This window comes from Embiotoca jacksoni, unplaced genomic scaffold (assembly GCF_022577435.1).
Source record: "Embiotoca jacksoni isolate LCO1_2020_lvr unplaced genomic scaffold, fEmbJac1.0.p SCAF_14, whole genome shotgun sequence".
Classification (NCBI taxonomy): domain Eukaryota; kingdom Metazoa; phylum Chordata; class Actinopteri; family Embiotocidae; genus Embiotoca; species Embiotoca jacksoni.
The window spans coordinates 12114658-12139287 of record NW_027185274.1 but is presented as its reverse complement, the minus strand read 5'-3'; the positions used below and the strand labels follow the sequence as shown (position 1 = coordinate 12139287).

Sequence of the window (24630 nt, the reverse complement as noted above, 5' to 3'; positions counted from 1 at the left end):
TTAGTGTTCGACCGTCTTTAAAAAGCTCTGTGTCTGGCTGAATAGAAGGAAGTGGCTCTGACTTCCCCAGGAAATGGGAAGAGGAAACCCGGAGGCTTCGACCTCTCTGGCTGCGCTGGAGCCACAAGACGACTCACCGGAGAGGGGGAAGGAGGGAAGGGTGGAGGGTGGACAGACAGAAAGATACTGCCTCTCATTGTGCTCTCCTCCTGAAGTGGAACAAGTTGAGAGGAAAGAGATCAAGTGTAGACATAAGGACAGAAAGACATTAGGTCCCAGCTTCTGTTTTTCTGACTGTGGAGATGAAGCTTGTCCTCGCAGCTCTGAGTGCTCTGCTCTGCTGCTCCTTGTCCTCCGTGCACACCCTGGATCCCGCTGGGAAGAACGTCTGCCAGAATACGAGGTACACCACAAACTTTACTTCACTCACACCTGCTGTCTTTTTTTTACTGTTTTGCTGAGCGATGTCGGCAGGAACCAGTTGGTTGCTTTGTTTTTTGGCGTCCCCGGGTCGACTGAGAAAACGAGCTTATAAATACTGTTTTTGTGACGACCTTTAATGCCGTGAGAGTATTTCTCTGAGACCTCCACTCTCTCAAGGAGCACAGGACTATACTTTACAGCTCCTCGGGTTAAATTCAGGCTAAATGCTCTTAATGCCTTTGCTTCTACTTATTTTCCCAAGTTATTTCTAATGCTTGCGGTTGATTTTTAAACACAACAGTGTTTTATTTAGTAAGTTTCAGAATTGTAAGTTTGGTTTGATTATTGTCTGCACATTCAGGGATCCCTCCACCCTGGTCTGTTGCCCTGGATGGCGTCGAGAAGGAAAAGACTGCACTATACGTGAGCTCAACTATTCTACTGGACAGCAATGTGTTGGGATTATCCTATTAGTGTCTAACTCTATATTTTCTTTGTTTTCTTGGTTTCGCTCTCTCTCTCTCTCTCTCTCTCTCTCTCTCTCTCTCTCTCTCTGTGTGTGTGTGTGTGTGTGTGTGTGTGTGTGTGTGTGTAGCTGTATGTGAGGGTGAGCAGGCCTGTCTGAAGGATGAGATCTGTTTATATCCTGGAGTGTGTCGCTGCCCACCTGGCTACTATGGAGCTCAGTGTAAAACACGTGAGTTACAACGAACAACAGCGGCTGTTTGGCATCAGTAAATTGATGTGACGGAAGTGACCATTCAGGGTCCTGTTGTAGCTGATGTAACTTAAGGTGGTTGGAAAAATACTGTGTTTTAGTCGAGTGGTTCTCAACATGGGGGTTGGGTTCCTTCCAGAAGCCTGAAAGTGTGTGAGTTGATTAATGTGGTACAAAAGAAGGAAAAACAAAGTTCTGTTAACTTAAGTTTTTGGACTGAATATTTGCTTCTTTTTTTTTTAATTTTTTTTATTGGCATGAATCTATTACAATATCATTTTACTAAAACCTTAGTTGCCAGTAACTATTCATTTCAAATCTAGTGGAGTAAAATCTATATTTTTCTCTTAAATTTAGTAGAGTAGTATGATATAATGTGTAAATGTCAAGTAAAGTGGAAGAACTTTGAGCACTTAGTTGCTTTCCACCACTGTAAAAACCCATTATTCTACTGTATTAGTATGCGTTCACTGTTCGTTTGGCTGCCACCAGGCTGTCCTCCTGAGTTCTGGGCCCCAGACTGTCGCAAGGTTTGTCAGTGCTACCCACACGGGCGCTGTCACCCCCGTCACCGGTGAGTGTACCTGCAACCCCAACCGCTGGGGTCCGCTGTGCCAGTACACCTGCAAGTGCACCCGCCACGGCCACTGCCACCCCGTCCACGGGAACTGCACCTGCGACGAAGGCTGGTGGATGTCAACCTGCTCCAAGCCGTGCCAGTGTGTCAGCGCCGGATCTGTGGGCGCCGGCTGCGAGCAGCTAACAGGCCGGTGCCAGTGCCACAGGGGCTACCGGGGGATGAAATGCCCGGTCACTTGCAACTGCAACCAGTCGCCGTGCAACCAGCGGACTGGTGTGTGCGAGTGCGAGCCAGGCACGTGGGGACTCAGCTGTGACCAGAGATGTAAATGTGACCTCACACACAGCAGCTGTGACCCGGCCACCGGTCAGTGTCTGTGCCACCCGGGGTACCAGGGTTTCTTCTGCAAACAGCCCTGTGAAGATGGCACCTATGGCACTGGCTGTAAAATGAGGTGTGTGTGTGTGTGTGTGTGTGTGTGTGTGTGTGTGTGTGTGTGTGTGTGTGTGTGTGTGTGTGTAAAAGATACATTCTCACCTGTGTGTTTTCATGCTAAACCTCCAGGCCATTTTTCTCACGATAAACTCTGTGTGTCTCTGTAGATGTGGCTACTGTGAGGACAACCGGCCGTGCACTGCGACCGACGGCGCGTGTGCTGCCTGCGAGCGTGGCTGGAACGGAACGCGTTGTGACCGCCCGTGTCCGTCTGGTTACTATGGCGACAGCTGCAAGGAAAAGTGTCCACGATGCAGGAAAAACGAACCCTGTGACCCAAAAACTGGGAACTGTTTGAAGTGTGATCCTGGATGGACCGGACCCAGGTGTGCCAACATGAGCAACAAATCACATAAACTTAAAGCAATTACAGCCAACTGCTTTAACTAAGTACATCCTGAGAGATTACAGTCTGAATAATAATGAAATGTTAATGTGATTACAGCCGACTTAAATAATTGTATTGAAATACTGAGGCTGCCTGGATTTTATTGATCTTAAGAAATACCTCGTGGTCGGTGGTCATATTGGGTCCCAACCCCGAAAGTCTTTCATAAAATATTGGCATGTATATTTACTTCTGGTTTTTATTTATTTATGAAAATTCATTTAAGACCATCTCTCACATTTGATTGTTATTTCTGTCAGACTTCCTTTGGTTGGATCTGGCAACTGAACACCGTTATTTACTGGTGTGTAATGCTGTTTGTTGGAGGCTCCAACATCCTTGATTCAGAATAGTACGATTGCTGTTTTCTGGTAACACTTAAACCTGCAGCAATGCTGTCTCTGCTTGAAACTTCACAATTCAAAAGTATCCAGCTTATACAGTGTACATCCTGTTTTACATTTTGTGAGGTTCTTGGTAATAGAGAATGAACAGAGATTTTTTTTCTCAACCTGCAATGTCCATAATTCTTTCTACGTGAGACAACATCCACAAAAGAAGGAACATCAGTTTAAACCGTCCTACATGCAGAGGTCGGGGTTTATGATCAGAAATCAGTGTCCTCATTTTTTTTGTCCTTGTCCAGGTGTGAGGAGGCCTGCTCTGACAGGACGTTTGGAGACGCTTGCAGCTTCCTGTGTAGCCCTTGTGTCCATGGTAACTGCCATCATGTGACAGGAAGATGTGTCTGTCAGCCAGGCTTTCAGGGAGAGAGGTGAGCTGGGTGGTCGCACCACAAAGAAATGTTTATCTTCGGGAAGAATTCATGTAGGTTCACTTAAAACACGCACGCACGCACGCACAAACACACGCACACACACACACACACACACACACACACACACACACACACACACACACACACACACACACACACACACACACATATGAAGTGTTGGAAAAGAACCTGTGTTGACATCCTCCAAAGAGGATACTGCTCAGACTTTCAGATATTCCACCCGTCTTGGACATCCTCTGAAGTCCAAACAGGGTCCTACTTAAACGTTCGGACGTCGAAGCTGTGAAGTCGGGAGTACTTCTGTTGTTAAGATGAACTACACCACATGGTTAAAACATGATAAATTGTGGTCCCTTTCATCTTTGTCCCTGTGACGTCCCACTGTTTACATGCCATAAGATTTTTCGCTGAGTATTAGCGTGCGTCATCATTCAACGTTCATACACAGCCTGTTTTGTTTGCTGTGGTTTTGTAAATGTGTGATTTGCCGTTTTTTTTTTTTTTCTTCCAGCTGTAACAGCAGCTGCCCTGCGCTGCAGTTTGGGCTCAACTGTTCCTCCGCCTGCGACTGTGGTGAGGAAGTCAGCTGCCACTCTGTGACGGGTGCCTGCCCCAACAGTACGTCCATCCATCCACCCCATTGTTCAACCATTTTTATGCATATGGGTTTACATTTGTGTGCCTAAAGGAACTTCCCGTACGCTCCTCGTGTTTCAGGTGGTCGAGGCGCTGTCATTGCAGGTGTGCTGGTTCCTTTGCTCCTGTTGTTTCTTGCCGTACTGTGCTGCTGTTTGTGTTGCGGAGGAGGTCCTGTTGATGGCAAAGACAGGTCTGTCCTCACTCATATTTATCAATATTATGTTTACTCAGCATAGACAGTAAACCAGAACACAACTGCACGACACTGAGGGAAAACCGTTCGTGCTTTGCTTCATGTATGTGAAAAAAAAACATGTTACGTTCAATTTTACGTATTTAAAACACATCCCTCCCATGATTTGTGCCAACTATTTTTTATTTGATGTGTAATCTCACTGCCATACATTCCATTTCTGTGCAATAAATCACGATTACAGATCATCAGGTGACCCAATTTTTCACATCAAGTGAAATCTGTCGCCCCTCCCAAACAGCCCTATCAGTTTAGGTATACCTCAAATATCAAGATTTCAGGTGCTCAAAAAATCTTTAATATTTACCATAAAAAAAGCCATTATTAAGTTTCCCATTGGTGTGATTACTAAACCTACCTAATTAAACTAAACCTTCTTTGTCCTAGGGAGACAGTGGCTGAGGGCGGCTTGTCGGTTCGGATGAAATATCACGTCTACAGAGTCCTGGCAAACATCGGTGCTTCCCTCCCCTGCATCTCTGGCTGGTCCTCTGGCCTGCCTCGAGTCACTGGTCAGTCCCAGCACACAGTGTTCATCGTGTAATACACTAATACCCTGTAATTCATATTGATTGTGCACAAACTCCACAATTTCAAAAAGTTGCACTTCTGCATCGTAGGGCATCACAGCACCGCAGGGACCGTTCTGTAAATCACTTTGAACATTTGAGGTCTTTTAAACCTTCACTGTCTGTTGACGAAACAGCTACACAAATTATAAAGTGTAATATTCAGGTCACTCGCTGAAGCTGTGTGAAACACCAAAGTTCAGTTACTCACCTATTTACCAGTTGCCTCTTTCTCAGGGTTACTGCAGTCATTGAAAAAAAGTGTCTGACCCATTTTATGGACTTCATGGAATCAGTCCAGTTTGATTATCCAGTTACAGTAAAATTAAATCGATATTTTAAATTACAAAATGCAGTTTGAAGGAAGAACTACTTCGGTTATTAATGCAAGACTATGGAACTAAAACAATAAAGTGCCGAACTATGAACTCTGACACATCTTTACTGCATGACTTTTCAATGTGGAACATAATCAGAAAGTTACAAATGAATAAAATTTAATAAAAAGTCTCTGAGCTCCTGGGAAATTAAGAGAGTCAAAAATCTTTAAAAACCCTACAAAAATTTAAATAGGGGGCAAGCTTTGTATGAATTGGGCAAATACTATCTTTTTTCTTGTTTAATCTACTTTGTATGTCTCATATACACACACAGTATCTCACCATGACCCAGAGCTGAACTTCAACCACAGCTTCATTGAGCCTCCTTCCTCTGGCTGGGTGACTGACGGGTCGTCCTTCGACAGTGATGAGGAGGAGGGAGAGGCTCTCTACTGTGTCCCTCCAAGAGAAGGTAGGAGCACAAATACTGCCCACCAGACTTTACATTGCCCTCTTTTGGTGGTGAACAAAACCACTATTGCAAACTGTCTTCCGTCATTGCTCGATTTTGCACCCTCTGTCTCTTTGACAGACATCCCAGCCGTGGCAGGTGGAGAGTTCCAGGAGATGAGCTCAAAGTGTAACATGTTCTTAGACCCGTCAGGCTTCAGCAGCGAGGACATCACCTCACCCTTCAACATCCCTCGCACCTCCAGCATCGCCAAGTCCAAGCGGCCGTCTGTCTCGTTTGCAGAGGGCACCCGCTTCAGCCCCAAAGAGAGGCGTGGCTCAGCTCAGGACCCCGGCGCTCTGCTACGCAGCAAACCCAAATCACCCTGGGGTGTTTTAATGCTGTCGGCCCTTCAAAGTCAGATAAGAACCGGGGAGGAGGCTGGAGATGAGGGTGAGGAGAGGGAAGATGGGGTGGATGCCCAGGAGACAGATAATCAGGAGTCCAGCTGCGATGTCACAGACCAGGAAGTAGACAGAACCCCATCCCGAGCCCACCCGCAGGGTCCCGGGGCGTCAGGACGAAGACGGACTATGTCCAACACAGCTGGTCATAAAGGGACCCAGCTGCCATCATCTGCCTTTGATGTTCAGGCGGGGGTGTCTCAGAAGGTCACCACGGTGTACGTGACGGTGGGAAAGGCAGGGAGACCCGTAACCAAGACAGAGCCGAGCTCTGAAGGCCCCGTTCAGGCCATGCTGCGAAGACTTGGCAGCCTGCAGAGACAAAGGGAGCAGGAGCCTGGCAAGCCCAAGCCGAAGGGAGCTGAAGGGATTACCAAACCGCCCAGGAGGAAGCTGGGAGCTCGGGCGAGTGTGTGGGAGCAGGGAGGGCCGTCTGAAGAGGAGGCCGGTGTTTGTAAACCAGTCAGGAGGAAGCACGCCTCCCACAACTCCTCTGACACAGCTGCCCCTCACGACACTCCACCAGCAGAGAGCCCTACTCCCAAACGGCCTCTGTCGTCCATTCTGCAGAGTGTGCCCGAGGTGGCCTCAGCTGACCCAGGGTCAGATCTGAGGGCTGAAGGAGACACGAGGCAGAGTGGGCACCTGAGTGCAGGACACGCTGAGAGCAACTACCTGACTGTGGGACCACCAGGAGACACCGGGAGCCTCACTGAAATCATCGCCAACGAGGGAGTGATGGTCAGTGTGAATGATGAACCCTGTTATGAAAATGTATTGATTAAACACTCATAACCTCTGAGAAACTACGTCAGCAGGTCTGATACAAACACGACTGCATATTTATGCATGTGCAGTTACAACTTTACATGACAAAGTGAAACGCTTCGTATGAAATGACCAGGTCTTTGAATTATGGTGCTTTATGGTTACACAGTCCTGTACAAGTGTGGCTTACATGATTACATTTAAGCAGCATTTTTGATGTATGTTAACCTTCAGTGTAAATTCTATACAATATAGATAAAACTGTTATTTATATTAGATTTCAAGAAATCTCCAGATATCAGATGTACTTCCTAATAACAACACCATCGGTTTCATTGTTTTTGATAATTTCAGCAAATAAAAGTATTTTGGGGAATTTGTATTTATGTTTTGTAAAGTCTGGGTTGATCCAGGAAGACAGGAACAAATAACAAATATCCTGACAGCTGTGTAGAAAGTATCTGATCAATGAAGAGTTGTTAATATCACTGGACATATATCATTTCAGTGTCAGTAAAAAAATCTGAATCTGCCTTTGTAATGATACTTTATTAGGTATAGATGAAACACAGGTAAGAACAGACTGTAACAGATTGCGAATGTGCAATCAAACAAACAAACAAACAAACGTGACTTTCTCTAAATCAATACATCCTGTACATCTGTCAAAACTGCTACAACTCGATTTATTTTAGTTTTGTTCTGTCTTATAAGTCACTAGGTGAAAGAAAAGTGGAATCGTAAAAATATTTTCACATCTCTGAACTACTGTCAAAGTTTGTCAAAGATAATGAGAAAATAAACATTTCAAATTTTGTAGATACTTGATCTAGGAAACATTTGTGACTATGACACTATAGCAACAAAGAAATGAGAAGCAGTGAATATAAAAAAAGACATAAAACCTTAAAATGTTTTTTTTTTTTTTTTATTAGAAATGTAACTTAAGATTTAGCCATTGCTGTTAGGCTGAAGCTGTGCTCGGATCACCTCTGCAACCTGTGGCTTTCTCAGCTGAGCCTCTTTTCATTATAGCTCAGTTTCATAAAGTTGGTGTGCTGATGTTGAGAACAGATGAGATAACTGCGCAAGTCCATATAATCAGCGAGCTGAACTTTGGCCATGGGGCAGTTTGTGGACTCTCTGGTCTCCCGTATTTGCTGAGGTTGATTAGCAGCCAGTTATATGTTACACTGAACACGTTTCACATGCTTTATACATCCAACACAGACCGTTTCAGTGAAAATGACTCTTCCATTATACAGTATTGCAGTCATAGTTATCACAATAAAAACACAACATATTCAAAACTACTTTTTCTCTGATCCAGTGGTGTCAGAACAGCTGAACCAGTACTTGGCGATGGATCTGGGGTACGGAGGCATGCCAGGATCAACTCTCTTGGTGCTGAGGTCCACTCTGTAGTATTTATCTATATATAGAGAACACAAACAAAGACAGTCATTCTTTATATCTTGACTTTGGAAAGCTAGTGTTAGTAACACCAGAATATTTCTTTTAAATGTAATACTTATTTTTTGCTTACAAAGATTTCTATGCTTCTGCACCACCCAATAGGGGATGTGACCTGGGTTTAGACTGTCAGGAGATGAGGTTAGTTTTGCCCTACTGAGGATGTGGTTCCAATAGTAACCCAAAAGACCAACCCAAGCTCAAGCTCAGGCTCAAATCAAGCTTGTAGCTGTTTTACCACCATCCACAATTTATTTACATTTTTTACAGCTGTGGGTTGCTCCTCTGTATCCTTTGCATTGTGGGAGGATAGTATGCATCAACAATGTGCTCAAAAATCAGCTGTATTTTGAATGCATACGGTCTGCTTTGAGCTAACTGAAACTGATAACTTCTTTCGTGTCCTTCACTCTCAAAACCGGCTCAGCATTAGCATGTGGGAGTATCATCACTGTTAGAATCCATCAAAACACTTCTTTATTAATCACTTTTGTTTGGTGAATCATAAACCAGGAAACTGTACTGCATGTCATGTCAGAATCACACAGAAGCACAAGAGAGTGTGAAAGGGAACCTGAGTAGCCTAATTTTAGGCGTCTGTTTCTAACACGCAGCATGTGAAACTAGTCTAGTAAAAAAGTCTTCTATGGTGAGAGAGAGCTGGGTAAAGTTTGATCAAATTAGTTCCTGTTGCCTGTCCCAGCTGTCTGCCCTCTACATCTGTAACTCCACTCAGCTGAATTAAATATCTGTTGGTTTTGGACACCAGTAATCAAAATATGTCAACTTGGCTTGTGAGAAATTGTGATGTGCGTTTCTGGACAAAGCAATTAATCAATTAACTAATCAATGCAAGGCAGTAGTAATGAATGAATCAAACTTAGTTCAATTGTTTGCTTTGACCTTTTCTGGTCTGAATGATCATGTAAAGGAATCTGTGTTACCTCCTTTAAAGAAGTAGACGCTTTGAATGGGCATATTCCTTTGAAGGAACCTCTGGTACGACCTGTCGTCTCTGGAGTCGTAGTTGCCTCTGTTGTTCTGGCGGTAACCATCTCTGCGTCTGTCCTGGTCCCAGTCTTGATCCGACCGTCTGTTCCAGTTTCGCCCAAGCCTCTCCTCAATCCCCATCCTCCTCTCTGCCAGTCTCAGACCCATCTCCATCCCCCTTGCAGCGAAGTCCTGACCCATGCCTATCCCCCGCTCAGCCATGGACCCCCAGAAGGGTGAACGTCGTCGCCTCCTCCGACCCCACTGCCGTCCATTCTGCTGGTTCTGCTGGTTCTGCTGGTTCCACTGTTGGTTCTGCTGGTTCCACTGTTGGTTCTGCTGGTTCCACTGTTGGCCTTGCTGTTGATCCCACTGCTGTGTTGATCTCCAGGGAGTGACGTAGATCCTGCCTGCCATGGCGGAATCCACGGGAGCCTTGAGGCCTTTCCAGTCTTTATCAATGAAGTGGTGATTGCTATGATGCTGAGGCACTGAAGAAAACAAAGCAAGTTAAGCTGCACATTTCTCTCTAAACAAATGGTCTACAACAGCACAACTCACAGTCAGAGAAGAGCTCGCTGAAGAAACTTTCATAGTTGGTGTAGTACTCATCAGCGTAGCGCCTGAACAGTGTGGACGGAGACGTCTCAGACATCTTGATGCACTCCTCATGAGACGGCTGGTGCAAAAACTCATAGATGTAATACTGGTCCCCTGGAGAAAGCAACAATATGCCACATGAATATTATTCAACATTCTAACACTATGTTAATTATATGACATAAGGTGAGCCAATATCTAGAATTAAATGGCTGAAAATACACAAGAAACAATATTTGTGGCCGTACCTTTGAAAAAATAGACCTTCTCTTTTGCGTGGTGACCGGGCGCTGGCAGGGCAAACGCTGCATCCACATGATCAGGAATCTTGTCAAAGCCAACGCTGATATCTCGAGGATAGTCCTCATCCATTACACCGTTGTCAAACCTCCAGTACCGGTTTCCCTGATGAAAGATTTGATTCATTTAAAAAATGTAATTTGTAATAAAGCAGAGTCCTGACATACAACTAACTGGTAATACAAGGTCATTTTGTGTGCCCCCACCTTAAAGATGTAGCTCTTGCCCTCACAGTTGACGCGGGTGAATGCAGCATCAATTCCCCCGCTGATGCCCCACACGTCCTTGATGAGCTTTGGATAACCAGGAAGCACCGACTTCTGGTCCAGTTCAAAGAAGTACTCCCCTGGATCAAAAAAGGTCGTACTATATTCAGTCATTACCATCCTTCTTAGGTAGACCCCTAAAAGGTTGTGAAGTGCCAGAACAAATGTGAATTACGTCAACAATACTGTCCAGCCTTTCACCCACCTCTGAAGGCGTAGACGGAGCCATTTTTAAGCTGCATAAAAGAGTCGAAAGGCCTGCCACTGCAGACCTCAGCGTCAGGGTCAGGGGCCGCAGTGGTGGCCGTCGTCACGGGAACAGTGGTGGTCTCAGCTGCTGCTTCAAACTGAGAGGCTTGAGTCGTGCTGGGGATCTTGTTTGTTGGGGGAACCGTGCGTGAAACGGGGGTTATCTTTGGAACAGGGGATCTCTGAGTGATGGTGTCCATCTGTAGCGGGGGTTGGGTCATTTCTAGTGTGGTGTGTGGGCGTCGCTGTGGTCTGTGATTGAAGTCTGGGACGGGGCGACGTGTGGGCTGCAGCTGACGACCGATGACCGTAACAGACGGGCCGTGTGCTGAAGGTGGAGGGGTCGGAGTGGTGTCCTCAAACAGCTCATCGTCATCTTCTGCGAACACAAATGTGTCTCCGCGAGCTGAACGGGGGTGAAAGTGGCATTAATGACCATCTTTCCCTGCAGCATTTTGAATTTTTTTTATAACATGATTTTACTTTGAAAATTTGAGCAGAGGTTTCTTACTAATCCTACCACAGATGGCCTCAAAGTCAGAGCAGCAGCTTTTGTAATACTTGCACATGGAGTCACACTGGCACTTCTTCAGAGAGTCAAAGCCATTTTCACAGCGAGCCAAACAGGACTCTAAAGAAAACATGACATTCGCTGGATTTTTGTGCTGCCTCTGTCCATTATTTGTGCGTCTGAGCAAATTCATTTCCTCCTTTAGTTAATTAAATTAAATTTGATTACAGCTCCCATGAGGCTTTGACAACATGCCAATTACAAAGACTCATGAGATATGTTGTTCTTTTTATGAACTGATTCTTTTTTTCATTGTCAGTAGCTCTGTGATTTTGATGCATGCTTGTATCCTGTTTTTAATTATACATGTCATTAGTGATAAAACTAATAGTTAATTGGTTAATTGATCAACATATTTAACAAAAATTATTTGATGACGGTTTAACTGTTAGAATCCACAGGGTACAGTTTCATAAGCATTTGCAACTCTTTAAAATTTTATATAGTTTTTAAATGTAAATATATTTGGTAATTTTGGACTTCTCGTCAGACAATACAAGCACTCATTTTCACTTATTTTCCAAAATAAAAGACTAAAGACTTTAGTTAAAGACGAAACAATTAAAGATTATTGATCAAAAATAATCATCGGATTACCAGTTAATAAACATGACAATGTAAATGAATGAATAAGTTGGTAACGTTAACTGCTTTATCTAGCATGTAGGTGCCGATAAAAATCTTCACAAACTCTAATTCTGGACACAATAATAGACCCAAAGTCAAGTCTTACAAAAACACGGTAGCCTAATACTGAAGAAGGAACAAAAACGCACCTCCATTTTTATTCCACCAAATACTTTCTGAACTCTAAAACTGATTTTTAATGTTTGACTTACCGTCTACAGCAAAAGTGTCTGCGATCAGAGCGAGCAGCAGCACGGCCCACAGCCTCATGTTGCCTCTGTTGTGTCGGAGGACCGAATGATAAAATAATGTTAGACCGTGTGCTCCCAATCATTGGAAACATGTGTCAGTCACCCCACTTCCTTGTTTGCTTTAACCTTATTTGCAAACCTCTTTCTACTGGAGCAAATAAAGACAGACAGAGACAGCAAGAAATAGATAGAAAACAAAGGTTTAAACCACATGACCAACTGTTGACCCCCGCCCAAGTTATTTTTGTATTTTCACTGTATGCATCATTGGGTGTTCACAGACGAGTGGTTTTCTCTCTGCAGCTTAAATATCCTACTTAGTTAGCTACCTCATTGTTTATCAAATGGGTTAAGGTTCAGATGAGGCCTGAACTCAGCTTGTAATGGTGTTATCATGAGGCCTCACTGAGGACAGAAGAGCGCAGTGCTGGAGTGCAGTCTAATAAAACAGTTTAACACAGCCTTACAACACAATAAAGACTTTACAAATGCAGACAAGCAAGTTGACTCCATACTTACTTTTGTCATGTGTAAGTGTTCATCATCACAGATATACTATTTATAAGAAGACAAATCAATTATGTGATGACGTTCGATAAAGAACACATTTAATGTAACTGCTTCACTGAATTTCCTCACAAGAAAAGAAGTGATTGAAATCACCATCAGAGGCTAAAACAAAGTCCTGACAGCGAGCGTTACCTCTGGGCATCTATTCCAGGATGACCATAACATTTTTTTGGGTCTTTTCTACAAAGTTCGTGAAATTTGTTGGGCAGTGACATCCCTGATCTTTAACCTTTTCGCCAAGAATTGATTAGAATTGATGATAGTTGATTAATGATCTCTGTTCTGTTGCCTTGGTGGCATTTCGAGAGACACTTTTGACATGAAATTTTGGACAGAAATGAACTAAGTAATGATACTCTCGCTGTGACCAAGGAGGTACTTCACAGATTACATACGTATTCTTTTTAAAATCTGTAATTGCACTTTTGGTTAATAGTCTTTACTGACATGCTATATTCACATAGATAGTTGTTTACAGTTATATCTGTTATTTCCCTGTTTTTGTTATTGTGAAGTTTCTAGGCTGAAAAATATTTATTCCAAATTTATATATCTGCTTAACCGTTTAATTGTTTTCTACAATTTCTATTTTTCAACATGGTCAAAAAAGATTTTTAAAATCCAAACCACACAACCATGAAAAACAATTTAGATATCTTAATTCTAATCAACCTCATCTAATTTAATTACCTACCTTCCTGTCATGTTATTGGTTGCATGATTTTAGTTCCCTACTCAGGTCTTTGCATTTGACTTCGAGAAGTAAAAACGGTACAATTTGGATTTGTATATTGTTTCATTAAATGCCTATTTTTCCCTTTTAACTTTGTTCCAATCAATTACCCACTGCTTTTATCATACGATCAAATCATATGGGTGATTTTTGCACAGATTTCTCCACTTTCTCTCCCACTTTTATGATTCTGAAGCAGAAAGCATATTTATTTGGGTTAATAAAACTGCATCTGTACTTTATATTTCTCTGTGACTCGGAGGTTTTTCTCCAGTTCCTCCAGCAGAGGGCCTGCAGTGTTTACAGACACCCCAGTCAGATGAACATGCTCTGACCGGGCTGTGATGCAGGGAGGAGAGAAGTGGGGAGGAATAGGGTTGGGAGGGGGCTTCTTTTCCTGTACATCTCCGGCAGTATCCGGAGCCGGTGGGCGGTGCAGACCCCTGAAGAAACAGGCAGCCTGCGGAAACTGACCGAAGGATGCGGTAGGTCAGGAACTACTCCTGGAGAGAAGTATCATATTTGATGTTTGTGTGCAGAAAAGAAGCCGCTACAGTGCGCCGGAAGTCAAATCGATGACAACAATAAACAGGCCTCCTTTGTCTACAAAACCTCAATGAATGCAAGAGAAGAAACAGACAACAATAGTTCATTTTCTTCTCAGCTCTCCAACCTTTTAGTTTGAGGTCTTGCACGCTGATATTTTGCCTCTTGAAGGACATTTCTGCAAAAAAGACTGTTAAAACCATCTATTGTTCGGTGGGATAAGACGGACAAAGCAACAGCTGTGAACCAGGACGATGCGTAAACATCCCGCTGACCTGCTCAAGATCTGCTGATGAGTCTTTAAGGGATTACTGCCAAATGATTACATCCCCCGAGAGGTGATGCAATTTAATGAAAGCTGTCACTTTTGATTTACAACCGAGGCCTTGCTTAACGCATCTGTTGGAGTGGGCTGTGTTTACGAGGCGCAAAGCCGGCTGGGTATTAGTGTAAGGACCACAGGCTTCAGTAAACAACAACATCTGAGTGTTACAGCAGTAGCGCCCCGTCTCTCTGTCGTAGGCTGGTGTGTATCCGCTGACACTTGTTTTCCGCCGGTAGATGCTCTTATCTCTGACGCTCTTCCTGTGGAGGCTCTATCGACATTTCTCCATCATGTTCAGCTCAGAGAGACTCACAGTTCCGGATTATGTCAGCCGGCTGCAGAGAGGGAGGAGCGGCTCCGGATGCGACCCCAAGGCGGTCTCTCCGGGGATCAGTGCCGACGTCCAGGCGGTTTTGGACACCTCACTCCCCGCCCTGCGCTCCGCCATGAGGAGGCTGAAGTCAGCCAAGGAAACCTCAGATTCAGATGAGACCCGCAGGGCCATCGCGGAGACCTTCCAGCTGGTGGAGGAGGCCTGGGTTTTGCCCACCGTCGGCCGTCAGGTGGCCGAGGAAATCTGCAACATGATCCGACTGGACGGAGGTCTGGAGCTGCTGCTTCAGCTCCAACAGACACCTGCTGTGGAGATCACCTATGAGTCTGCAAAACTGCTGGAGCAGATACTGATCTCAGAGAACAGGTACAGTCTGTGGGAACTTTAACTTATACTGTTAAACACATCAGCTCTGCAAATAATATGTTCCCTTTTTAAAGATTTTAATGTGCAAACTTCTGGGATTTTGTCACATGTTTTGTACAAGGATAGACAAACCACCACAAGCAACTCAAAAGTAAATATGAAAGTTAAAGGCAATAGTTATATTTCTGTTTTCAACCCTAACTTATCCTTTTAAGTTTTAGGGCATGTTTGTCTAATTAATTTAGTTATTAAGTTGTTAGTTTATAAAATATTAGAAAACTGTGAAAAACACTTATCACATACTTAACATAACACGATTGGTTTTAAACAACCAGCAGTCAAACAATAAGCTTTACAGTGATATAAAATGAGGAGCAGCTCATCCTCACATTAGAGAAGCTGGTACTCATAAGTGTTTGATCATTTTCCTTGATAATAACTTCACAACTGTCGTTGACTTTATTGATCAACAAATTCATTGACTGTCTAATCCTTTAATGATTGCATACATTGGTATTACCAAACACATATGTCTGTTTATACCTCCTTTGTTCAATAGTTTACTGTTCATTTATGACCCTGCAGTCAGTCTAACAGATGGTGTGAGTTCGGGGTTGTTACCATATCACATACTCTGTTCACAGGGACTATGTAGCTCGCTTGGGTCTGGGGGTCGTCCTCAACCTGACTCGACAGCAGGACGATGCTCAGCTAGCTCGCAGTGTGTCTGGCATCTTGGAGCACATGTTCAAACACACCGAGGAGACGTCCATCCACCTCATCTCTCACGGAGCTCTGGACACCCTCCTCTTCTGGTGCCGCAGCACAGACCCCACTGTGCTGCGGCACTGCGCCGTGGCACTGGCCAACTGTGCCATGTATGGAGGCCACCGCTGCCAGCGATGGATGATCGAGAAAAAGGCGGCCGAGTGGCTTTTCCCGCTAGCTTTTTCCAAAGAGGACGAACTCATTCGCTTCAATGCCTGCTTGGCAGTGACTGTGTTGGCTGCAAACCGAGAAATCGAGAAAGAGGTGGTGAAATCAGGAACCTTGGAGCTGGTGGAGCCCTTCATCGCATCTTTGGATCCGGATGACTTTGCCCGCAGTTTATTGGACAGTGCAGACTGCATGCAGGGGAGGACAGCATCTGATCTGCAGCACCTCCTGCCATTACTGGATGGCACAAGACTAGAGGGAAAGTGCATTGCAGCCTTTTACCTCTGTGTTGAGACGAGCATCAAATCCCGTCAACGCAACACCAAGGTACAGACACTGTACATTTGCACTCACTTCTCCGGTCTGATGTTTTTGTTGTGCCTGAGCTGTAATTTGTCCTCCTTTCAAGATATTTCAAGAGATCGGCGCAGTGCAGAGCCTAAAAAGAATCGTCATGTACTGCAATAATGGCACAGCCTGCACCCTCGCCAAGCGGGCGCTGAGCATGATGGGAGAGGAAGTGCCGAAACGAATCCTGTCGTGCGTGCCCAACTGGAAAAGCTGTGAGGTGCAGACGTGGCTGCAGCAGGTTGGCTTTAGTGCCAACTGTGACCGTTTCCAGGTGAGTAAAACATCCGAGAGTCATACAGAAAGATGAATACAGGTCTATCATCCAATAATCCACAGGTCAGTTGGTCTGTCAGTGATGCGTCAGTCATCTTATTATACAGGAGCTTCAAGTGGACGGAGACCTCCTGCTGAACATCACAGAGCAGGAGCTGAGCTCTGATTTGGGTATGATGGCGGGCCTCACCCGCAAGAGGCAAGTGGTGAAAACCTTTCAACACACAGTGAATGAGCAATTTACTGGTCTTAATTACTTTTATGAAAATACCTCTGTTCTGCCTCATCATCCAGGTTTTTAAGAGACTTGCGTGTGCTGAAGACTTACGCCAACTACTCCACATGTGACCCAAACAACATGGCTGACTGGTTAGTCGAGGTGGACCCTCGTTTCCGCCAGTACACCTACGGCATGGTCCAGTCCGGAGTGGATCGCAGCAGCGTCCTGCACCTGACCGATCAGCAGCTCCAGCACGACTGCCACATAGACAACGGAGTCCACAGGGCAAAGATACTGTCTGCCAGCCGCAGACCCTTAAAACCGACCCACACAGATGCCCAGCCTGCAGGGCCCGACGTGTTCATCAGCTACCGCCGGACGACCGGCTCTCAGCTGGCCAGGTCAGAAGGTCACTTAGGAAGAGAAAATATAAAGAATTTAAATAGGACAGGTGTCAAATGTGAAAGAGGCAGAAAGGGTGACTGACTTCTCTCCTCCCACCCACAGCCTCCTGAAGGTGCACCTACAGGTCCGAGGATACAGCGTCTTCATAGATGTGGAGAAGCTGGAAGCCGGAAAATTTGAAGACAAACTGATTCAGAGTGTACAAAGGGCACGCAACTTCATCCTGGTCCTGTCGGCCAACGCGCTCGATAAGTGCATGGGTGACACCGCCATGAAGGATTGGGTGCATAAGGTGAGAGGTTTTTCATTGTCTTTTGTTTTGATATGGCTGCTGAACATATTTATAGGTTCAGATCAAATCATATCATGAGTCTGGACAAACATGCAGGTCAACTGCAACAGACAACCTAGAGGCAGTAATTCTAATTGGACTTAAACTTAAAACATCTTGGATATAGGTTAGAATGTATACAATTTTATATCGCGACTAAATGAATTAAAATCAAATATGAATGTTCTAGCTGAGGAAATTCAAGTTTTAATAGTGTAGAAGTTGCCTACATGCTTCCATTAGATATTTGCTCTTTCCCTCAAGGTTACACATTCTGTTATGAAATTTGGTGTCATCTTGTCAGTTACCAGCTACTCTCCTTTCAGTGGGATCAGAAAATGTCACTAGCTTTTATCTGAAGAACGCCTGAACATTACAAGAACCTGTGCAGTCTTACCATTCATATTCTCTATTTGAGCTGTTGGGTGATGAGTCCAGTCATTTGCACTTTTTACGCTTGGATGTTACATTTAAATATTTCATGAAGAAAATCGAACTTGTCTTGCAGGAGATAGTCACAGCCCTGGCTGATAAGAAGAACATAGTTCCTGTCACAGATAATTTCATGTGGCCTGACCCCTTGTCTCTACCGGAGGACATGAGAGCTATTCTCAACTTCAATGGCATCAAGTGAGTCACTGTATACTCTACTATAACTGGGACATGTTGGTGTTTACCGGATAGTGATGTGGATATTTTAATAAGGAGGGGAAACCCTTTACTCAACCGGTTTAACACAGCTGTTAAAGAATGTTTTGTTGTTGTGCGACGACTACACAGTCCCAATTCATACTACCAATCTCTAAAAGCCTCACATTTTTATCATAAATATTTTATCAGTGCATGGCTTAACATTGTTTGTGATAGGTGTTTTTCTCAGATCTGTAAAATATCCATTAGCGGCAGCTTGTTTAATTGAACGCACCTCATCAAATGACTGCTGCCGTCTCTTGACACAGATGGTCCCATGAGTATCAGGAGGCCACGATCGAGAAGATCCTGCGCTTTCTGAAAGGACACCAAGGCCAAACCGACGGCCCGGACGGCTCCGAAGGCCAGAAGAAGAAATAAATTGACATAAACCAAGGTTTGACCTCCGCTCTAATAAATATGCATGACGCCAAATTCCACGTCTTACGGTGACATGTCCGGCAGCTTTCCTCGCTCTGCCCAAACACATGTGAAGTGAATTTGATTAAGTTTAAATGACAGAAACGCCTAAATGAATAGACTTAATCTGCTATAAACAATAGTGATGTTTAAAAAGGGATTTCAGATTGTATATAGTAACCTGTAAGCCTTTAATGTTAGCGCCCTCATACTGCTGTATGCGAGTAATCAGGTACAGTATACGCCTTCTGTATCTCAGGAAAATAACTGATAGACCAGCCGTCATTGGCACCCAGCAAAATCATCAATAGCAATTTCTGAAGCATCCACTAATACTTCTGTAATCATCAAGGTTAACATATATGCAGTATTCTTTTGTTTAACCTGTAGACATTAAAAGGAACAGAGCAGGTCTCTGATTTTACTGACATCTCTGTTTTGTTTTAATGTTTGGTTTGTGACAGAAAAGAAGCCTTTCTCAGCAGATTTACTGCTTTGTTTATGATAAGAGAGACATCTGTGGCTGTAATCTAAGCTGGCTGCATGACATGATGTTGTACAGAAATGAACGAGTCACTTCCAATTCAACCAAAAACAAATTGAAAGAGTGAAGGGGAAATGAACAATATCCATTTAGTATTAAACATATCTTTCTGTTTTTAAAATGAACATTTAGATGACTTAGACGTAAACTGTTCCCTTTGTTTTGAAGATTTATTGTTGACTGCTGTGAAAACATAGTGTATTACTACATTCAACGATCACTTATTATTGCTGATTTGAGATCATTTTAACTACAGTTTAGCCTGCTGAGAAATTATTAGTCCGCTTGGAAATTAAAAATGTATCCCTGTGTCGCAAAAACAAAAATGAATGCAGCAATATGATCTCTTGTACACATGCAAAGATACACCTGTAAAGATCGAACCCATGACAAACATCCTGCTCTAACGATGCCGAGATAAACACATGATTAAACATTTTAGTCTTGCAAATTAACATCAGCAGTATTCAGAATGTGTTGGTCATTATTGTTAAATACATTTATATTACTATAACTCATACAACAACAAAAAGGCAGTCACAGGCTCAAAATGATGCTTCTGTAAGTGTTCCTTCAAAATAAAAGTAGAGCACTTTTCTTCAGGGTATTTCTTTGGTCTTGCCTTAATATTGTTTGCCTGTAATGCTCATCATAGAAATGCATCTATGAAATGTTCTGTTTTTTTGACATCACCTTTTTTGTTAAGTAGTAACTCAAGATTTATTTGTTTGTACCATACTGTTTCCGGAAAGTGTGAAACAAAGATTTGCTTCGTTTATTTAAAACATGGTCAAAAATAAAACATGTACAAAATTCAAAGTGAAATTCTTCATTTCAATTTTACTCAATTTACATGCCACATGTAAACAGAAACAATTATGAAAATAATGTTTTTGTTTTTTTTACACACACAATACAAAATGATCCAAATATTGCACAACTGATTGAAATGAACAATACAGTTTAGTTCCATGTACGTCTGAAAATTGGCTTTGATCACACGATCCGACCAAACTGCAGTCCCGTGTCAACAGGGATTTTCTTGCAGATCAATTCACCGTCACTCAGTCAATACTTCACTTAACCTCGTAACTTCCCTTTTTGCATTTTAATGCTGATTTGGCAGCTCTGGTTCCCTCACTGTGCAACAAGGACGTGACCCCTGTGTGCGTGTCGGCTATGAGCTTGCGCTTTGGGGATATCTGGTGTTGGTTGTGGTGAGGAGGGGGACTCTTCAGGGAGTTTGGACCTGACCTATCCACTTTATGGAGGAAGAGGACGGTAGGAGGGAGGGTGAGGTGTATTTATTACGGATTACTGATGGTTGGGTTTGGAGAACTTCACCGTTCGAGGATTACTTTGATCACTTCTACCAACGGGTTTGGGATAGCCCTTCACATGGCTGACCCTCCACTCGAACGCGCAAACAGGAAGAGCAGAGAACTCTGATCATTTCGCAAAGAAAAAAATAAGATTACTAGTTTCAAAATGTGCTGCTACATGTAAAAGTCCTGCATTCAAAATGAGATTTTCAGTGAAAATACAAAAAATATTAGCATCAATACATATAAAAATGTAAAAGTACTCATACTGAGTGGTCTATTTCAGACTATTGTATATTATATATTGGATTATTAACTAATCTGTTTGATGTTTTATCTGATAAAAATATGGCTCATTTTGACTAATCTATATGCTGCTGCGTGACTTGTTAATTACTCCCAGTGATTAATAAAATCTTGTCGCGGTCTTTAGCCGTCTGCGTTGTCCTTACACACGTTATTTTTGTAGTTTTTGTCCCTTTTGTTACAGTAAATCATCATGTGAAACAAAAACAAATCATATGGTCCATCATGTTCAACGATTTTGCGACATTTCAGCAAGCTGCATCGTGATTGATGAAACAAATTCCACCAGCAAAAAAAAAAAAATCCAACCTAATGAAAAATTAATGCCACTTTTGGCATGTTAAAATTCCCTTCTTATATGAAAGGGCTCATTGACAGGATACTGCCCTGAAAAATATTATTTATAAGAAACAATTGGCAGAAGAGTTTCTTTCCCTGTAAAAGATCCTCTGTGGTGACTTTTTAAGGAAATAAGATGTGTGCAAACAGTGCAGGTTGTGTGAAGGTCTTGATGAAATGAATTGATAACAGGCTGCGGTCAGTTTTAGGGCCAGTGAAGATATTACAGAGCCCGAACGTCCACGACCTCATGACTAAGACGGAGGAGGTTTAGCAGTAATGTCAGTCAGGAGGTAGTTTCTTCATCCTTTGGTCTCGATCTCTTTGGTGATACTAGTTGGAAGAAAATCCCACCGCTGAGATGGCTGATTAAAATCAACTGGCCCATCCCTGTGTTAAGACCAAAGTGTCTCCCAGTTGTCCCCACATGGTGGATGTCCCTGTGTCAGAGCTGCTCACCACGATGAACGTCAGCTCTCTGCCTGTCTTCAGGTCAGGATACTGTGGAGTCCCCGGGGTCTCTCCTCTGGTCTAAACATCGCAGTGTCCTTCGAACACCAACATGAAAATGGTGATTACATTATAGTCCTAATTTTAAAATGCATGGAAAACGTATTTTCTTTTTGTTTTTTCATGCAATAAACTCCAACAAAAAGACAGTCAATGAGACAAGCACAGACTCACCCAATTATCCCTGCTGGGATGAAGAGGATGATGGCAGCAAACAGGAAGGGGAAGCCCTTCATGAAGTGAAGGCTGGCAGGGTACAGGGAGTTGAAGACGCCACTGCCCACCAGAAAACACAAGCTCTCCACACAGGCAACAGAGGCGAACAGGGCACCTGGGAGGAAGGACAAGCACACAGTTCGGTTTACAAGCTGCACAACACACGCTGTCCCTCGTGACAAAGGAACATGTGTTTCGCATTAAACTGCAGTGTCGCATCACCGATCTAATTAGTTCACCGACTCATTCTGCCACTGCAAACACACACACACACACACACACACACACACACACACACACACACACACACACACACACACACACACACACACACACACACACACGTGTTAAACCATTTTGTACACTTCAATACAATTCGGCTTTAAACCGGCATGGTATTTGTACACGATGGGTGACCGACCTTGCTCTGATGGGTCCACCAACTTGGACAGCTTCGACCTGATCACAGGCGTCGCGGCCATGAAGAGGAAACTCAGACCATAACCTGGGGACAGAGAAATGAACGGACTGTCACTTTGGTACACGAGTGAATTTTTAAATATCCCTGTAAATATGAAGTCAGTTGAATTTTCCCATTTAAGTATTTATAGTTAATGTCAGTCAAATGTAAAAACAATTTAAACTCTATTTTCTCATTTGGAATTTCTTTGTGTCACACGAAAATCATTTCATTTTCCAACAGTGAAACCATCATAACAAATAATGACTTTCACATTCATATTTTTTTTTCTCATTCTGTCATATGATGTCCTGTACATACAGTGATTGTGCAACAGATTTAAAATGACTTAAGTCCTCACTACAAGACACGTTTATGAATGATGTTAATGATTCCCGGGAGCTACAAGCAGAGAAAGCGCTGACGTTTCTATTGGCTGGTGCTCAAGGTTACCAACATTCACAGGGTATGTTCAGTCGGCCACTTGCCGAGTGTACTTGTGACGGCCCTCGCCTCATAAAAAGAAGTGAGATTATTATTATTCGAGCAGGGAAAGCACACGGAGAGAGATAAGGAAGATAACAAGGAAACATTATTTACAGTTTCGGGACTGTTTAACTTTTACTGTAAGGGATAACAACAGAAAAATATTCTCCTGGATAAATGCTGTGTCTTTATAAAAGGTGAAAAATGCTCCGTCATGCTTCAACAAAAGCCGATTCTGTGCTATGCAGCGTAGTAATCACACTTCAGTTGTATTATCCTGCCTTCATTTTTGAGAATGAATGTAACACAAAGAAAATCTTTCAAATACAAAACTTTTGAAAAGCAAACAATTTTGAGAGGAAATTTGTGTTAAGCTGTCACTTCAGAGCCTCTCACCTGCGAACACGAGCTGTGTGGTGTCGGCTACAGAGAAGACCACCAGCCCAGCGATGTTGGAGGTCAGACCCACGAGAGCCACCCAGGAGTCCTCCAGGCAGCGCTGCATGATCTTCAGCCCCAGCAGACTGGTCAGGTAGGCCAGGTTCTGAGCTGCCGATCCGTAGCCGATGAGGGCCGGCCCCCAGCACAGGGGCGAGCTCAGCACGTACAGCACGTACAGATCTCTGCAGCCGAAGTGAACGGTCACCACCACAAAGAAGCACAGCAAGTAAAGCCACAGCTTGCATCTGTGAGATCTCCCAGCAGCCTCGGCGTTGCTGCCTCCTGTTGAGAAGAGGTGCCAGACAGCTTTATGGTGGCGAGATGCGAGGAGCTTGGCGCTGGGGTCTGGCACGACGGATTCGCGGACAAACAGGTAGGCATACAGAGATGAGGCCAAGATGGTGGCCAGGACCAGCCAGAACGGGTTGATGTAACTGAAGAAAGTCCAGAAATGAAGCAGAAAAAAAAAATTACGTTTACTACTTTCAATAGTTTTGCAAAGCGCATTGGTGTGAATGATACTTCTCAAAATACTGTTAATAACAAACATTTCTTACCCTTGGGCCTTCCGCCACTGCCCTCCGATGATGCTGGCGAGCATCCCTGAAAGGCCAATACAAGCCTCCAGGACGGCCACCCTGAAGGTGCGGGACCTCCTGTCGCTGACGTCAGCCACATATGCAAAGCAGCCCGCGAGGATGGCGTTAAAATCGCCCGAAAGGCCGCTGAGCAACCTGCCCACGAAAAAGTAGCCCACGGGGAGCTTGAGGTACATCACCACGAGGTACACCACCGTCTGCAGGGCCAGGCCAACGTTGGCGAGGATGAGGACTGGTCTGCGACCTGCGAGGTCACTCCATGAGCCCAGGAGAGGCACCACCAACAGGCCAACAGAAAAGCCCCCCAGGTTGATGTACAGGTTCCAGTGGGCTGTCAAGGTTTCCACCTCCTGAAAAAAAACCACAAGTGCGACCCAGTCAACCAGACTCATGGGGTGAAGTCGACAGCATCAGCAGGGACGCTGCGATGGGACAGAGTTGAAAGAGAGTCGAGCTCTGTTTGCTTCTTAGGTGTCCTTTTGTTTGTCCATGTGTCCGATTAGAAGCATACGGCAAACTGCCTAATCTGTTTTAACACTGCTGTTGGCGCACCTGGTCACACTGTGCATGTTCATCATAGCCCTCTTGCTCAAGTTTCATCTTTTGACCGCTGTTCCTCTTTGCCAAGCTATTTGTGGGTTAAAACACGGTGACCAGTCTTTTCTTGTGATTGTTGAAAAAGTGTTAATTTTCTTCAATCACTGCATGTGCAT

General features: G+C 43.9%; 4 protein-coding genes across 8 annotated transcripts; 2 read left to right on the top strand and 2 right to left on the bottom strand.

Moving 5' to 3' along the window:
- The first annotated feature begins 168 nt into the window (after window positions 1-168).
- On the top strand, window positions 169-7435 carry scarf1 (scavenger receptor class F, member 1). Its single transcript, XM_069147985.1, is given in 12 exon segments — window positions 169-403; window positions 785-846; window positions 1019-1120; window positions 1634-1701; window positions 1703-2175; window positions 2324-2542; window positions 3251-3379; window positions 3915-4021; window positions 4121-4232; window positions 4683-4807; window positions 5519-5656; window positions 5777-7435. Coding segments are annotated over 12 exon segments (2754 nt in total). The 5' UTR covers window positions 169-302; the 3' UTR covers window positions 6895-7435.
- An 86-nt stretch (window positions 7436-7521) lies between these two features.
- On the bottom strand, window positions 7522-12226 carry vtna (vitronectin a). 4 transcript variants are annotated; one of them, XM_069147988.1, is made up of 8 exons: window positions 12156-12226; window positions 11257-11376; window positions 10702-11151; window positions 10437-10576; window positions 10179-10335; window positions 9892-10044; window positions 9285-9821; window positions 7522-8299 (listed from the first exon to the last, which is right to left on the bottom strand). In XM_069147988.1, exons 1-8 carry the CDS (start codon window positions 12211-12213, stop codon window positions 8178-8180), a joined length of 1737 nt encoding a protein of 578 aa, XP_069004089.1. In that variant the 5' UTR covers window positions 12214-12226; the 3' UTR covers window positions 7522-8177. The 4 variants fall into 4 exon arrangements, with proteins under 4 accessions (XP_069004089.1, XP_069004090.1, XP_069004087.1 ...); XM_069147989.1 differs by lacking the exon at window positions 11257-11376 and having other exon boundaries at window positions 12156-12222; XM_069147986.1 differs by lacking the exon at window positions 12156-12226 and having other exon boundaries at window positions 11257-11681.
- Window positions 12227-13896: 1670 nt separating this feature from the next.
- On the top strand, window positions 13897-20057 carry sarm1 (sterile alpha and TIR motif containing 1). 2 transcript variants are annotated; one of them, XM_069147981.1, is made up of 9 exons: window positions 13897-14381; window positions 14605-15068; window positions 15713-16331; window positions 16414-16626; window positions 16736-16827; window positions 16923-17249; window positions 17356-17545; window positions 18093-18214; window positions 18544-20057. In XM_069147981.1, the coding sequence occupies exons 2-9, from the start codon at window positions 14605-14607 to the stop codon at window positions 18653-18655; spliced, it is 2139 nt and encodes a 712-aa protein (XP_069004082.1). In that variant the 5' UTR covers window positions 13897-14381; the 3' UTR covers window positions 18656-20057. The 2 variants fall into 2 exon arrangements, with proteins under 2 accessions (XP_069004082.1, XP_069004083.1); XM_069147982.1 differs by having other exon boundaries at window positions 13899-13982.
- On the bottom strand, window positions 20052-24503 carry slc46a1 (solute carrier family 46 member 1). Its single transcript, XM_069147984.1, has 5 exons — window positions 23876-24503; window positions 23274-23752; window positions 22353-22436; window positions 21890-22046; window positions 20052-21753 (listed from the first exon to the last, which is right to left on the bottom strand). Exons 1-5 carry the CDS (start codon window positions 24307-24309, stop codon window positions 21699-21701), a joined length of 1209 nt encoding a protein of 402 aa, XP_069004085.1. The 5' UTR covers window positions 24310-24503; the 3' UTR covers window positions 20052-21698.
- Between the last annotated feature and the right edge of the window lie 127 nt (window positions 24504-24630).